This window comes from Epinephelus moara, chromosome 6, assembly GCF_006386435.1.
Source record: "Epinephelus moara isolate mb chromosome 6, YSFRI_EMoa_1.0, whole genome shotgun sequence".
Taxonomy (NCBI): Eukaryota; Metazoa; Chordata; class Actinopteri; order Perciformes; family Serranidae; genus Epinephelus; species Epinephelus moara.
In genome coordinates this window covers 27,843,135-27,857,044 of record NC_065511.1, presented here as the reverse complement: position 1 = coordinate 27,857,044, position 13,910 = coordinate 27,843,135, and the positions used below count along the sequence as shown (strand labels likewise).

Sequence of the window (13,910 nt, the reverse complement as noted above, 5' to 3'; positions counted from 1 at the left end):
GTGCCGGATTCATCTCCTGTTGAAGGTGAGGCTGAATGCTTCAAATTCTTTTTCAAACTCCAAAAAGCTGTCATTGCTCCTTAAACCATGACCTCAAATATTCTTTTATGTACTTTTTCAGAAAAACAGGCTGTGATTCCAAAAGTCCAGTAAATGGAACGCATTATACAGTGCAATTCAAGTTTTAGCGAACACTCAAAGGGCTCTACAACGCAAGCACCATTCACAATACATTCATACACTGGTGACCGAGGCTACCACATGAAGTGCCACCTGCTAGGCAGACCGTCCTTCATACGCACTCACACACCAATGATTTTAAGTGCTATATCGCTATATCATGGGCAACTGGACTTGCTTTAGTCCAAGGCCGAGGCTTCTTCAGTTCAGAACTGAAGAAGCCTCTTAGATGAGAGATGAAACGTCTTCAAGAGACTCAAGCAAGTCTAGCTGCCTACGATATAGCACTTTAGATTACCATGACCTGGATGACTGAGAATCTTCACCAACATCACACACCAATGGCACAGCCATTTGCAGTTTGCGGTGCCCAAGGCAAGGACCCTTGGACATTTAGACTGCAAGGGCCAGGGATCGAACCTCCGACCTTCCAATCGGTAGACGACTACTCTACCTCCTGAGCCACCATAATATCCTCCATAATAATCAGATTCTGTGGGAACAAGGTAAACCATTGTCATTATGTTACGTGTAAAAGGGGGGCATAGATAGTAGGCTTGGGCAGTATCACGATATTACGGTATACCAGAGTATTTAGAAATCCAGGCGCTATGATTTTCAACACAGTCCAAAATACAGGCACTCATTTTTCTATTAAACTCACCAGAAATGCTGTATTTAGGATATATTGTATGTAGTGCACATCACGTGTCACGAGAGGTCAGTCTCTACCGGTGTAACAGGAAGCTGCTGGCAAACATGGCAACTGCAACTGGTGGGCATAACATATTGATAGACCTCAAGATGGCGCCCATTCATTCCAAAGAGTTGCTAGTGTGGTGCACGTGCAAAAGAAGTTTCTAGACTCCAGGTTTACCTGTGTGGGATGCGGCCCACTGAATATGTGCAATAGTATTTCTCCCACTGGCCCTGCCTGTGAATTCCTTCTCGGCTCATGGACTTAACATCGTGATGACGTTGCAGATCTTTGAATTGTTTTTCTCCGCTCAAGGAAAGTTTGACAGAAAACCTCTATAAATCAAAAATTCATAATAAAAAAAGTGTCTCGACCTTGTTTGTAGTTTGAGTTGTCCTGTCAACAGTTTTAGAGATATCTCTTTTATAATGGTGGTCTATGGGAAAAATGTTTTTTGGGTTGCAGGGGATTTTTTTCACTGCAATACTGCAAGTGGCCACGAAGAAAAATTGGAAGCAAGGCTGAGCTGCTTTTCGCAGGGCCTAGGGTAACTTGACAGGACTACAAAAATAAATAAATAAAAATAAGAATTAAAGAATATAAATAGAAATAAAAACGAAAATAAATATGAAAATAAAAACGAAAATAAAAATGTAAATGATAATGAAAATAAAAATGAAAATTAAATAAAAATAAAATGAAAATAATTTTTTTTTATTTTCACATCTAACGACAAACTACAACAGTTTTGCTGAGTTTTATTTTGTTTCTGTCAAGTTTGAATGCAGTGTGTTTGCAATGAGTTAACAAGAAAGCAAGTTAAGCGCTGGAAAATAAGGAAAATAGGTGTAAGAATATCATCTTTCTTGACATTTTGTACATTTTTTTTTTTTATTAGACTGAAAAAGTGAAGCGAGCTTGTGTAATGTAGCAAACTTGGCAGTCATGTGGGAGGTTGGGGTGGGCGAGGATTAGGTTGTGCCGCATACACGCATATACCATTGTATAGGTTACCATATACCCAGTTAAAATATCAGGAAGGTATGACGATGTGAAAAAATAGATATCACCAAAGGCTAACAGACAGCATTTACTGAAGGCAAGTCACAGCAACACAAACAAACACACACACAGACTTACAGAGGGTTCCCAGTGACGGAGCAGGTGAGGCTGAGCGAGTCGCCTTCCCGCAAAATGCCGGAGGGAGGAACAATTCTCACTGTTGGTGCAACTGTGGGGAGAAAGACAGAGAGAAGGGGAGGTGGGGGAGATAAATGAGTATGCATGTGAGGGAGAAAACAAGAAAGGCACAATACAGAACAAAGTTGATCAAAGGGATCAAAACGGAGCGACAATCAGAGAGGACTGAGGAAAAAAATCAGGAATGAGAGAGAGAGAGAGAGAGAGAGAGAAAGAGAGAGAGAGAGAGAGAGAGACAGAGTGAGGGAACAAAAAGGAGGAACAAGGGGAAACGTGAGAAAGTGGCGGGAGAAAGGGTCTTTAACATCTGTTTCCAAGGCAACCAGCCGACAACTCTACGGTTGAGACACCTGTTATCATAAGCAGCCCACCGCTCCAGCAGCTGTTGTACCGCACTTACTTCTGTAAGAGAGCGATGGGAAGCCAAATCCACGCTGACAGTTGGTCATTATTATCAGTTCTCGGGCTGGAGGAACAACCAGCTCGCAGATTGACAAAACTGTTGAATATTAATCATTGTGATCTATCAGCAAACATTAGTGTACATGTGGCAAATTAATTGTACCCAAAGACCGATGCAGAAGAGTGCTGAATATGAATACTATCACCAACGGCAAATGTTTGTGTGTGACTGTGGAATGTTTGATCATCCAAAATGATTGATATATTGTAGATAAGAATCATATTGAACTGACAGGAATACTAATATGAGGCGAGAACAAATAGAGTAATTGGATATTGGCTGTCTTGAGGAGAAAAAGAGCTTAATTGTAATAGTTTATATATCAACTAATGACTGGAAATCTGTTGCCGCTCAGTTGATGTGTTCCTGTGTTGTCTGTATTTAAAAAAAAGGATTTGCAGACGCAATAAAACACATAAATATCATTATTTAATATTAATCATCACTAAAATTGTAAGACATTGACAGTTTGTTTGTCTCCCATCAAAAACAAAAGACAGAAATGTCCAAATTTAAGTAGCAGAAGCAAACTTGACATGTTTGATGGGATTAGAAGCAAACAAAATGGATTAACATTTCACATTAATACATTAAATGATGATTTTCAGACTCTTCCAAGGATATAGATTATAGCTGTCTGACATTTTCAAGATTAATCCCACTGAACCGTGCACAGATTTGTGAGAATATTGAGAATTCATCTTAAAATATAAAATAGGGTTCTATCTGAACTTGTTGCCCTGAGTGAATATTAGACTTAAGCCAATTATAAATTTAAATCTCTCAATATTTTCCACTGTTTGCTTTTGCCTGCCTCAAATGGACATATGTGCAGAGATTTCACAACTTGTGTAAATAAGCCAGCAAAATCAATCAATCCCAGAACTGTGCCGGAAACATTGCCCATACTAATGTGACCCAGGTTTTCTCAGTTGATGTTGGTTAGCTTCTTAAACCACAGGCCAGGACCCTAACCTGGCCACAGGCCTATTTGCCGGCTCTCTGCATGACAGGATTTGTATGTATTAGGTTTTAATGAGAGCAGGTCTCATACAGGGCAGCTTATCACTGCGTTAAAATCCTGGACTGTGTATAAATGAGCTTCACTTTAAAATGAGATATCCACCATTTGAAGAATGAGGCTGCAGCCCTGACAAAATTATTGCTGTCATTAAAGTAAAACACTATAATGAATAGTACTGAAGTAGCAACTTAAGTGACAGCAATACAGATGGAATAATCTATGTTTTTGAAATATTTGGCAATGAACATTATGTTACTTCATTTGTTTCCAAGACGAATAGAAAGCACGATATAAAGGACGCACACACACACACACACATAAACACACTCACAATACACATCCAGACGGTAGTGTCGAATCCTCTTCTGCCCGCTGAGTGCTGCGTGGAACGCCTCACAGCTCAGCGCCGCCCCATTGTCTTTCCTTTCTACCGGGATCCGGATGGTGCTGGACACGCTGAACGTCTTCCCGTTGTCCTGCTGGGATACCACACCTGGAGAGACAAAGAAGGGATGAGATGATGGAGGGAAAGAAGACAGGTGGGATGGCCAAAATACAAGCTAGCAGCCAAAACCTGCCTGTTCTTCCTTTGTCCCCGCTGAGACATCACACCTTTGGTGGGAGAGGTAGAGAGACAGGGAGAAGGATGGGAGGGAGAAGAAGAGACTTTTAGAGGAGACCACAGAGGTGGATGGAAGAAGTGAGCAGACAGAAAGATAGAAGAAGTTAGTAACTTATGAATGAGTTTTTTTTAAGGCAGCACCAGATACCTGTGGAGGGGAGTATGAGTGGTGGAGGACAGAATAAGAGAGAGAGTAGAGAAAGCAATTTGCATCTATATTTCATGGCAATTATGAGCAGCAGAACTGTTTGTTTGCAGATGGCAAATCAACTGAATATTTTGTGTGTGTGTGTGTGTGTGTGTGTGTGTGTGTGTGTGTGTGAGCGTGCGTGCGTGCGTGCGTGGGGGAGAGGGAGGGATAAAAGAGAGAATATGCATAACCGAATTGAGATTTTAACTGAGCCAGACACAGAGAGAGAGGCGATGTCAAAGGACCATGGTTAAAAGACAGGCGAACGAGAGACTCATAGACAGAGAGGGGAGCAAAATGGACATGATTGATGGGGGGAGGAGGGGGGGACGAAGAGAGCTGCAGCGAGACAAGTCCAGACATGAAAGAGGACGATAAGGGTGCCAAGCCAGATGCAGAGTGGAAGAAAGATGCGAGAAGAGAGGAGGAGGAGAGACATAAGGAGAGAGGATGAACAGCGGGGTGACATGGTCACGTCTTGGGAGTTTGTGCTTGTTGAGGCAGAATACAACAATATTACTTATATCGCGCTGAGTTTTCAATTATTGCCGGCGAGAAAATGAGAGCAGGCCCAATCGAAGCGTGAGAGAGGACAGCGGTGGGTGCAGATGAGCAGGAATAAGGCAGCGGTGGGTAAGATAGTGTCTTAATTAAAGAGTGCTTTCCCATATCTGTTGGGATCTGCCTCTAACCTTTAGTGTCACAGTTCATTTACCTCAGGGCCAAACGAGAAGGGAGGGGTGAGGAGATGAGAGGAAACAGAAGGGGGAGATTTTCATTATGCTAACTTATTCTTCCTGGCGTCCTTTCTCCTTCCATGACCTGGAAATCATTCCCCCACTGCTGTTCATGACTAGATGGTGACCCAAGATTTGCAAAATTCTCAGGAATTCCTGCTACAAAATATTTTTGTCTTGCTGATTTATGGCATGACAACACTACGGTTAGGTCCGGTTAGGTTCAGGCACAAAAAGTACTTGGCTAGGGTTCAGGAAAGACAGGAGTTTAGCACCAAATTCTGGGCCCTATGAAAACTAGTCTCTGAGGTCCCCCCATCCCCCACCCCTGATATTGTGGGCCATGTCTCTCATGCACATTTTTTTTTCTAAAGTCAGTTTGCCTTTCTTTCTTCGCTTTTTAGCATCCCTTTCTTGGAGACTGTGAATATTAGCCCCGTTTCCACCAAACACTTTCGGTATGGTACCTTTGGAACCAGAAGTAACCCTTCAGACATGGTACCTAGACCCTAGGTCCGCTTAACATTCCCACCGCAAACTACTCTTTAATGTGGATGGGGTTGTTGTCACTCACAGAACAAAATAAAACAGGCTGCGATGACAGTCTCTCTCGATGGGTTATAAAAATAGCGGGTTTGTGCATCTAGTCCTTCTCAGGCAAGCTCAGGGGGTTAACGTTGCCGTAGCCCACAGAAACGACGCTCCACAACCCTTTTTTTTTTTCTCCGAGTGAGGATTGGGATATATGCAGTTCACATAATCTGGTTGAAATTAATATATATTGTTAGAGACAATAAACAACTAATGAAATCGTCAAAGTTGTCACAGTGAAATTTAAGGTGAGCTGATGGACTCACGTCGTCAGCTCCTGCATTGGGTAACATAATAAGTAACAGTTCCACCTCAAAAGTTGTCGGCATTCAGCCCAGTGAATGAAGTTATTTTTTCTCAGACTCCAGCTGCTGTAAGAGGCAGCAAAACATCCTTTCATTTTATAGTTACAGTTTACAATTTATGTAAAACTCTCCACAGTATGAACAGTGGTTACATGAGCCTCAAAACCAGCCACAACTCAGCCCTGAGCAGAGTGACCATCCGCTATTGACCAATCAATGGACTGCAGTGTTCACAGCTCCACCTTTTAGTACCAGATCTGTGTGCTAGGCACCCCAATAGAGGGGGGACCAAAAATGGGGACGATATGGAACGGTTCCATTGGTACCATCCACAACTTTTCACAGTGGAAACTTAACAAAAAGCGTACCGAACTGAACTGTACCCCACTGCTCAATGGCAACGAAACATTTTGCACCTGTAAAGGGTGAAAGGGAACTCAGAGAGCTTCCACTATTTTTTATACAACGTTCAGTGTTTAAACCAGGTTAGTCAGCCAATTTTAATTTAGATATGGCAGTAATTACTATTAATTACCAAACTTCTTCTTCCAGACTTTCCCAGGTTCCCCCTCTCACTGGGGCCCACTTAATCAGTCCTACTCCCCCCTCACAATGGCGCCCCTGGGTAAAGATAATGGTTTGGGTTCAAATGATTACTTGAAACACAGAACATGAAATCTTGTGTGAGTTTTCTCAAATCTGGGGTTGCCATATGGATCCGACCCCCCCCTTTGCCATCATGGAGGATCTTCCAATCCCTTAAATGCACCTTGAGGAGCGAGGAGGCTTCTGTAGAAGCTTAGAGCGATTAGTCTGTATCCTACGTGTCTCTTTCTTGAATCTCTCTCACATCCTCGCTGGGAGGAACTAAGACATGAAGACGAGACGTGAGTGAGAGAAGCTAGAATAAAGAAAAGCACCCAAGGAGAAGTAAGGAAAAAAGAGGAATGAAGGGGAGAGGGGAAACAAGAGAAGAAAAGGGGAAACAAGAACATAGGAGGTGAGGAGCGTTAGTAAAAAAAAAAGATGAGGCGATAGAGACAAAAGTGCGGCCCCCTCTCTGTCTTTTGACTATTAAAGCCCTTTGCAACCAATAACCAAGCTGAGGAGCGTCACGTCTTTGTCACAAGTGAAATCTGAGGCAAAAAAGAGAAAGGGAGATTAGATGAAAAGAAAGGGAAGGAGCAGAGGGGAAGGACAGAGAGGGGAGAGACAGAATGATGGTGACAGGCGAGTTCCGACAGAGAAAAAGGGAAGAGACTGGATGAAAGAGACGTTGAGTGTCAGACAAAAATAGAAAGTAAAAGAGACGACGGCTGACATGAAGTTTGAAAGGGCAAAACATTGCTCAATGCGTGTCCCAAAAACTGTTGACACCAGATTATCTCACGCTATTTCATCTGGTCCGTGTGAGTTATTTGAGGGTGGAGAGTATGAATAATGCAGCGCACTTGACAGCGATTTGTACTTTTAAACAATGTTGTCTGTATTTATTAGAATCTGAGATTAATTGAATAAAAAATAATAGCCATGAGCCTGAGCGATAGACGCTTTGCATAAATTAGTCTCCAAGTTTGGTCTCGTTCGTGCTCAGTCAAGTGTTCAAGGTTTTTGAGGAATTCACATCAGAACGGCGCATTATACACAAATGCTGATTTAACAGCGGGGCGCGAAAATAAGCGACTTCTCGGGGGTTAAATAGACTGAAGGCAAGGAAAAGATCGGTCTCAGATGTATTATTGAGTGAAGTGCCCCTTTAACTGAGAGAAGCCAAGGAAGACAGAGAGTTAGAGGAGGATAGATCAAGGTAACAGGCTGATGGATGGCTCATAGATTTATCAGAGGCAAAGAAGTAGGGAGAGTGAGATGATGGTGAATTAAAAAGTGTTTCTTTGTAAGTGTGTGAGAGAGGTAGGGTGAGAAAAGGGGAAAATCTGGAGTGTCTGTAGCATCTGTGCTTTCAAGTATTGGTTTACTTGTCAGATTATGTACAAATAAAACACATTTGAAATAGAATTTTCAAGCATGAGCGCAGAGACAGAAATATTCAGAGAGGGGGGGAGATGTGAATCTGTTTTGATCGGGAGAGACTTTGACTAGTGGACGCATTAAAAAGACAGAAGAGCATTGAAATGTCTCTAATACTTGCTGTTGACATCCGTCTCCTCAACACACAGATCAACACACATACACGTAGATGTATGTTTCTTCTATGAACTTTTGACTCGTCCTCGAAGGAATGGAGACAGAAAAGTTCACATCTCGAGGAGCGTGTTTGATCATTTGAAACTAGATCATCGCCTATAAATATTGCAAAAAACACTTGATCAAAATCATGGAAACAGGAGGAGAATAGAGATTTTGACAGCCCCACAGCCCAAACCTTAATTTTCTCCACCCATTTATCCATCCATCCATCTTCACCTGCTCCCATCAACTGATCCATCTGCCATTCCCTCTGTCATTCCATCAATCACCCATCCATTCTTCTTTCATCCACTCAATTTGGGATATTATCCACCCATTTCACTTCACCTGCCCTAAATTCCCCCATTAGCTCTCTCATTTATCTCTCATAATCATCAAACCGTCCATTAGTCCATTGTCAGCCACGTCCAGGTACCTGGTATCTCTCGGCCATTACGGATCCAGCGCAGGGTGGCAGCTGGCTTGCTGCGAGGTGACATACAGGTGAGCTCCACCTCACCGCCCTCCACGGCCTCTTGCTTCACCTCCACCGTGGGCGTCTCCGGGGGCACCAAAACAGAAAGCGTCGCCACCTGGTGGTGCGTGGCATCCGTGTAGAGCTGGCAGAAGTAGCCACCCTCATCCGAAACACTGACGTTGGTCAGCGTGATGCGCACCAGCCGTGGCGTGAAGAGCACCATCTGGAAACGGTCGTCCTTCAGGGCTGGAGGTGGATAAAGATGATGGAGAGAGTGGAAGTGCGGTGGAGGTGGAAGTGGAGGGCGGAAGTGAAACGGCATGGGATGGAGTTGGGGAGTGGGGAGAGGAAGATGAGGTGGGAGGGAAAGCAGGGAGGTGTGATGGGAGAGGAGGTGGGGGGTAAGAGACAGGAAGACAAGGAGAGGGAAGGTGAGTACATCAGTCACTTGGAGAAACATCACAATCTGTCTGTGAAGTGAGATCAAATTAAAATAAATGCTAAACACTGTATTCATGTAAAAAAAGAGTAATGGCAAAAACAGAATATATATATTTCACCCTGGGTCAGTGTAATTGATTCATTTTTTGGAAAGCTTCAGGGACAGGCAGAGCTTTAAGAATTGCTGCTGAGTGTCATATTAAAGAAGTTGCTTCAACACATTTTACCAACGGGCTTTTTCCTGCTTCATTTTTTAATTTGTTTTCAGATGAGAAGCCCCTCAAGAAGTGGGTTTGTACCTCACACAGAAATTCACTTATTCCCTTTTAGCAGGCTGCAGGTTCTTTACAAAGGGGAGTTCTCTGGTCACTTACAGAGCAAACAGAGCTAGATAATCAGACTGGAAATGCATCTTTGGTCTGATGTGTATGTAAGCTGCTGTAGAAAGTAATTACATATGGATAATGAAGGTATGATAAACCCATGGCAGTGGTTTAGATATTTTTAAAAGCTTCAGTGCTTTAAGACACTGCAAGAGCGAGACCTTGTAGATCAGTGGTTTTCAAACTTTTTGTGTCCAAGGCACACCTGTTTGAGTTGTGACATGAAATCCAAACATGTCGTTAATGAATTTAAAACATAAATTTTAAGGTCAAGAAAGTCATACTTTGTGGTAAAACTGTTGAGATATAAGCTTTTGAAAAAACGTAATTACAAAGACTACACAGGAGGCGCTCGCGTATGTGACGTCATAGCTTTCGCTCACTTCCAGCAGCTTGGAGTAACTGCAACCTGGCACAAAACACACAGACATCTTCAATCATAAATCGATTAATCATAAAACAGTGGAATTTCAGCGGGGAGGCCAAGCTGCAGGAAGCGAGCGAAAGCTGTGACGTCACATACGCGACCGCCTCCTGTGTACTCTTGAGTCTTTTTAATTAAAAAGCTTATAGGCTATCTCAACAGTTTTACCACAAAGTATGACTTTCTTGACCTTAAAATGTATGTTTTAAATTCATTATCAACATATTTAGATTTCATGTCGCAAATCAAACGGGAACAAAAGATAATATTGCTCTCCCCATTCACTGCCATTCATATTTTTTCCAATCTAAGGTCCCATGAGCTCTACCGGAAGGGGCGTTACTTCGGCACTCTATACAGTCGGACATTCTCTGCCTGGACGTCCATTGAAATGCACTACAGAAAGCCAGTTTTGTTCGGTTTTATGAGCTTTTTCTGAGATGTGAAGTTTAAAAATGGCCAAACGGTGTGCATGGGGTACATGCAACTCCGACACAAGGTATCCTGAGAGGCTGGGCGACGAAGTGTATTTTTTACCCGTTCCTAAACCACATCTCAACCGAGAAAAGTGTCTCCTTTGGATAAAGTTGTGTGGTAACGTTAGACCACAACATCAACTCAACGTGAATAAGATTAACAATGATGTCTACATCTGTTCTAAGGTAAGTCAACATCATGTTTGAGGCAACATATTGTCACTTTGTTGGAAATAAATATAAAGCAGAGCTGCCAAGCGTCACGCTTTGAGTGTGACAGTCACGCAATTTGACCCATTCTCACACCACACGCCACACTTGACATTTCTCACGCTTATATTTCACCATTCAATACTCTATATTTATTTTTTTATGATAATAAACTTTGGTCCTCGCGGCTTGCCGTAGTTCGAGTAACTCTGATTGACTGACCGAGATAACCAATCCAAGACCAATCCATCAGCCCTTTGTGCCTAAATCTAACCAACCACGGAAGGCACCACGCAATATAAACTAATCAGAAGCAACGTAAGGCAGGTCTTGGCGTCTCTAACTATCTTTCACACAAAACAGCGCCGACATTTAAAACCCACTCGACGTTCTCCTGCTAGAAGACGGACGGTAGGTAACTACCCAATTTTGTTCACTGTTGATTTGCTGTTTCTCCTTGAGTTTCCTAGTTAATATGTACTGTTTTAAGGCTGCTATAAGTCTATCATTGTCCTGTATTTGTTGCAGAGCTGTGTAACATTTATTTGACTCTTCTCTTGGCCAGTTCACACTTGAAAAAAAGAGACTCTAACGTTAGTCTCAATGTGTGTGTGTGTGTGTGTGTGTGTGTGTGTGTGAGTTACAGACTTGTAAATATCAATTTAGACCCCCCTAAAGCAGTGTTTCTCAAAATTCTAAATTTCAAGGTCTATCCTTAACTCTGACAGTGTACGGTTCCATTTGTACACTGTCAGAGTTACAGACCTTGTAAGGGTCAATTTAGACCCCCCTAAAGGAACCCACAGAGTCCCTGGAATCCACTTTGAGAACCACTGTAAAACAGTATTCAATCAAACAGTAACATGTAGCTATCTTTTGAAAGATGCTAGGTAAGAGGAAGAGACAGCAGAGAGATCTGCTGTCATTCTGGGCAGTGCCAGCGACAGCCCCCCCTTATGCACCCCCTGAAAGTGAGAGTGCAGAGGGCACAGAAGAGACAGAAGATCAAGAGAGATCAGAAGAGATTGAGGACAGTGAGGACGAAGATGTAGAAGAGATACAAATTGAGAACACAGAGACAGAGGATGAGACAGAAGAGCCAGCAGAGAAAACAGTGGAGATGAGAGTAGACACAGGGAAGAAGCAGAAGGCCAAGAGTGGAGCAGCCATCTACAGGTGCACTTTTTAAAGGGAGTGGACAGCAGAATGGCCCTTCATCACTGTAGGCACAACCACCTCCTACTTTTGGTGCTCTATATGCAGACACGAGAACAGCTGTGCCCATCAAGGAAAGGCAGATATCACAAGGCATATAAAAAGCTGGCATGGAGGTGAGGACATCAGTCTTCAGGTATAAATCGACGTTAAAACAGGCCAAATTGATGTTAAAAAAGGCCAAATTTTTTCCGAACGCATCATGACACTAAAGTCTCACTCTTGTCATTTTCTGAAACTTGGCAGCCCTGATAAAGTCTAATATAAAGTCTCTATAACATCTCTAGCTAACGTTAGCTAAAGTTAGCCTAACGTTAGCTCCTAGCTGCGCTGTTTATCATGTCACCTTGTTTGCTAGGAGTTCATTAGCCTATTTTGTTCTAGTTTTTGTACTTTGGTGATCGTACATCATTGTTAGCTGTTGTCCAAAGGGCTCTAGTTAAGCTAACGTTAACTTCTGGAGCTTAGCATCATTAATTTATCTGTAATCGCAGAGATAACAAAGGTTGGCAAATGTTATACTGAATGATTCAGTGTAAATACTGTGGTATGGTAAAAAGGCTGTTATCCTTTTCTCATATTCTGAGCCAAAAACCTTAACTTCAGTGGCACTTTGATGCACAAAAAAAAACAGGTTAATTTAAAAACAAACCTAACTGACAGATACTTTCCGTCTGTTTTCTCTCCATGTTATGATGGATGGATGTAGCTGCTTTAAAGCTAACTCTTGACAAAGCTATTTTGAAGCTAATGCTTGGCTTCTGGCTTGTTTGTCCATCAATATGGACATAATTGCCACTGATGGCTAATTTAGTGAGCTAAAATTTAGTGAGTTACAACTTAAATGTCCCCGAGGGGGCAATTTGACATAGTCATGAGTACAACAAAACAGACAGTACAGTACATAACACAGAGTATCCAGTACCACACACTGTCAGGGGAAATCATGGAAAATGAGTGGTCACTGCTGGTTAAGATAAGCGATAGCAGACGGGGCAAAGGACAATCTGTAACGCTTAGTGCTGCATTTAGGGAGGCAAAACATCCGCCCTGATGGAAAACTCAACATGGAGAGGATGTTGAGAGTCTGAGCTTTAGAGGTGACCCTCTCTTCATACAGACACTGTAGGTTATTTAAAGTAACACCAGTGATCTCACAGTACAACTTGACCAATTTTTCCAAGGCTCAGATTACCAAACCAACAAACACTGTCAAACGAAAGAACAGACTCATGATTTCATGATTGTCCTATCTACATTGAAACTCCTCAGCTTTCTTAAAAAGAGCAGGCATTAGTTTGCTTTCTTGCAGACAGTGGTCACATCAAAATACAACTTGTCATCAAAGACACTGCCCAAATACTTGTGCTGCTGCACTGCTGCCACTGGGTCCCCCTTGATCACACAAGGAGCAGAAAGGCAGGGCCTCCTCTGGTAATCAATAAACTCTCATTGGTCTTAATGTGGAGGAAAAACTGGTCACACCAATTAGCATTCATCCAGTACTGGACCATGAAGAGGGCTTACAAAACAGTGTGATCCGCGGACTTAAGGACAAATCTTGATACATGATTACTCTGACATTCATTTGTGTGTAAACAAATAAAAGAAGAGAAAGAACACAGGTTGCAGAGACAGTGGTGTATAACAATAAATTATTTCATGCTGTTTGTTGGCGACAGTTTAAAGTAAATCCTTTATTTCTACAACAGAAACTTAAGCAATTAAACATTTGTGACAATTCCTTTTAATTCTTGGTGCATGGCTGCATCTTTACTGTCCATTTATCAAATCCCACTTTTTTTAATTACAGTGGCCTACTTACTTTTAAAGTAACATATATTTGATTTTCTTATTTGCAAGTTGTTTAAACAGGATTGTAGAAGGTGACAAGAAAAAACTTTTGTTCGTTGAATAAAATGCCAATTAAGCTTTTTTTTAATTATTATTATGGGGTTAATAATTTATTAATTAAAGTAATAATTGACAGATTAATCGATTATCATAGTATCTGTTACTTGCAGGCCAAGTCAGTAACAGATCCAGCAGTAGCTGAGCATGGCATGTGAACTAGCTGGGTCGGCAAA

At 42.1% G+C, this 13,910-nt stretch overlaps 1 protein-coding gene across 3 annotated transcripts in view; it reads right to left on the bottom strand.

Annotated features, from left to right (window-relative positions):
- Positions 1-13,910, bottom strand: part of cadm4 (cell adhesion molecule 4) — a 216,223-nt gene that overhangs the window by 25,207 nt on the left and 177,106 nt on the right. For all 3 annotated transcript variants that reach the window (XM_050047545.1, XM_050047544.1, XM_050047546.1), the window contains exons 3-5: positions 8,633-8,920; positions 3,896-4,057; positions 2,018-2,108 (exon numbers count right to left, since the gene is read on the bottom strand). In XM_050047545.1, coding sequence (XP_049903502.1) covers positions 2,018-2,108; positions 3,896-4,057; positions 8,633-8,920 — 541 coding nt within the window. The remainder of the gene's footprint in view (positions 1-2,017; positions 2,109-3,895; positions 4,058-8,632; positions 8,921-13,910) is intronic.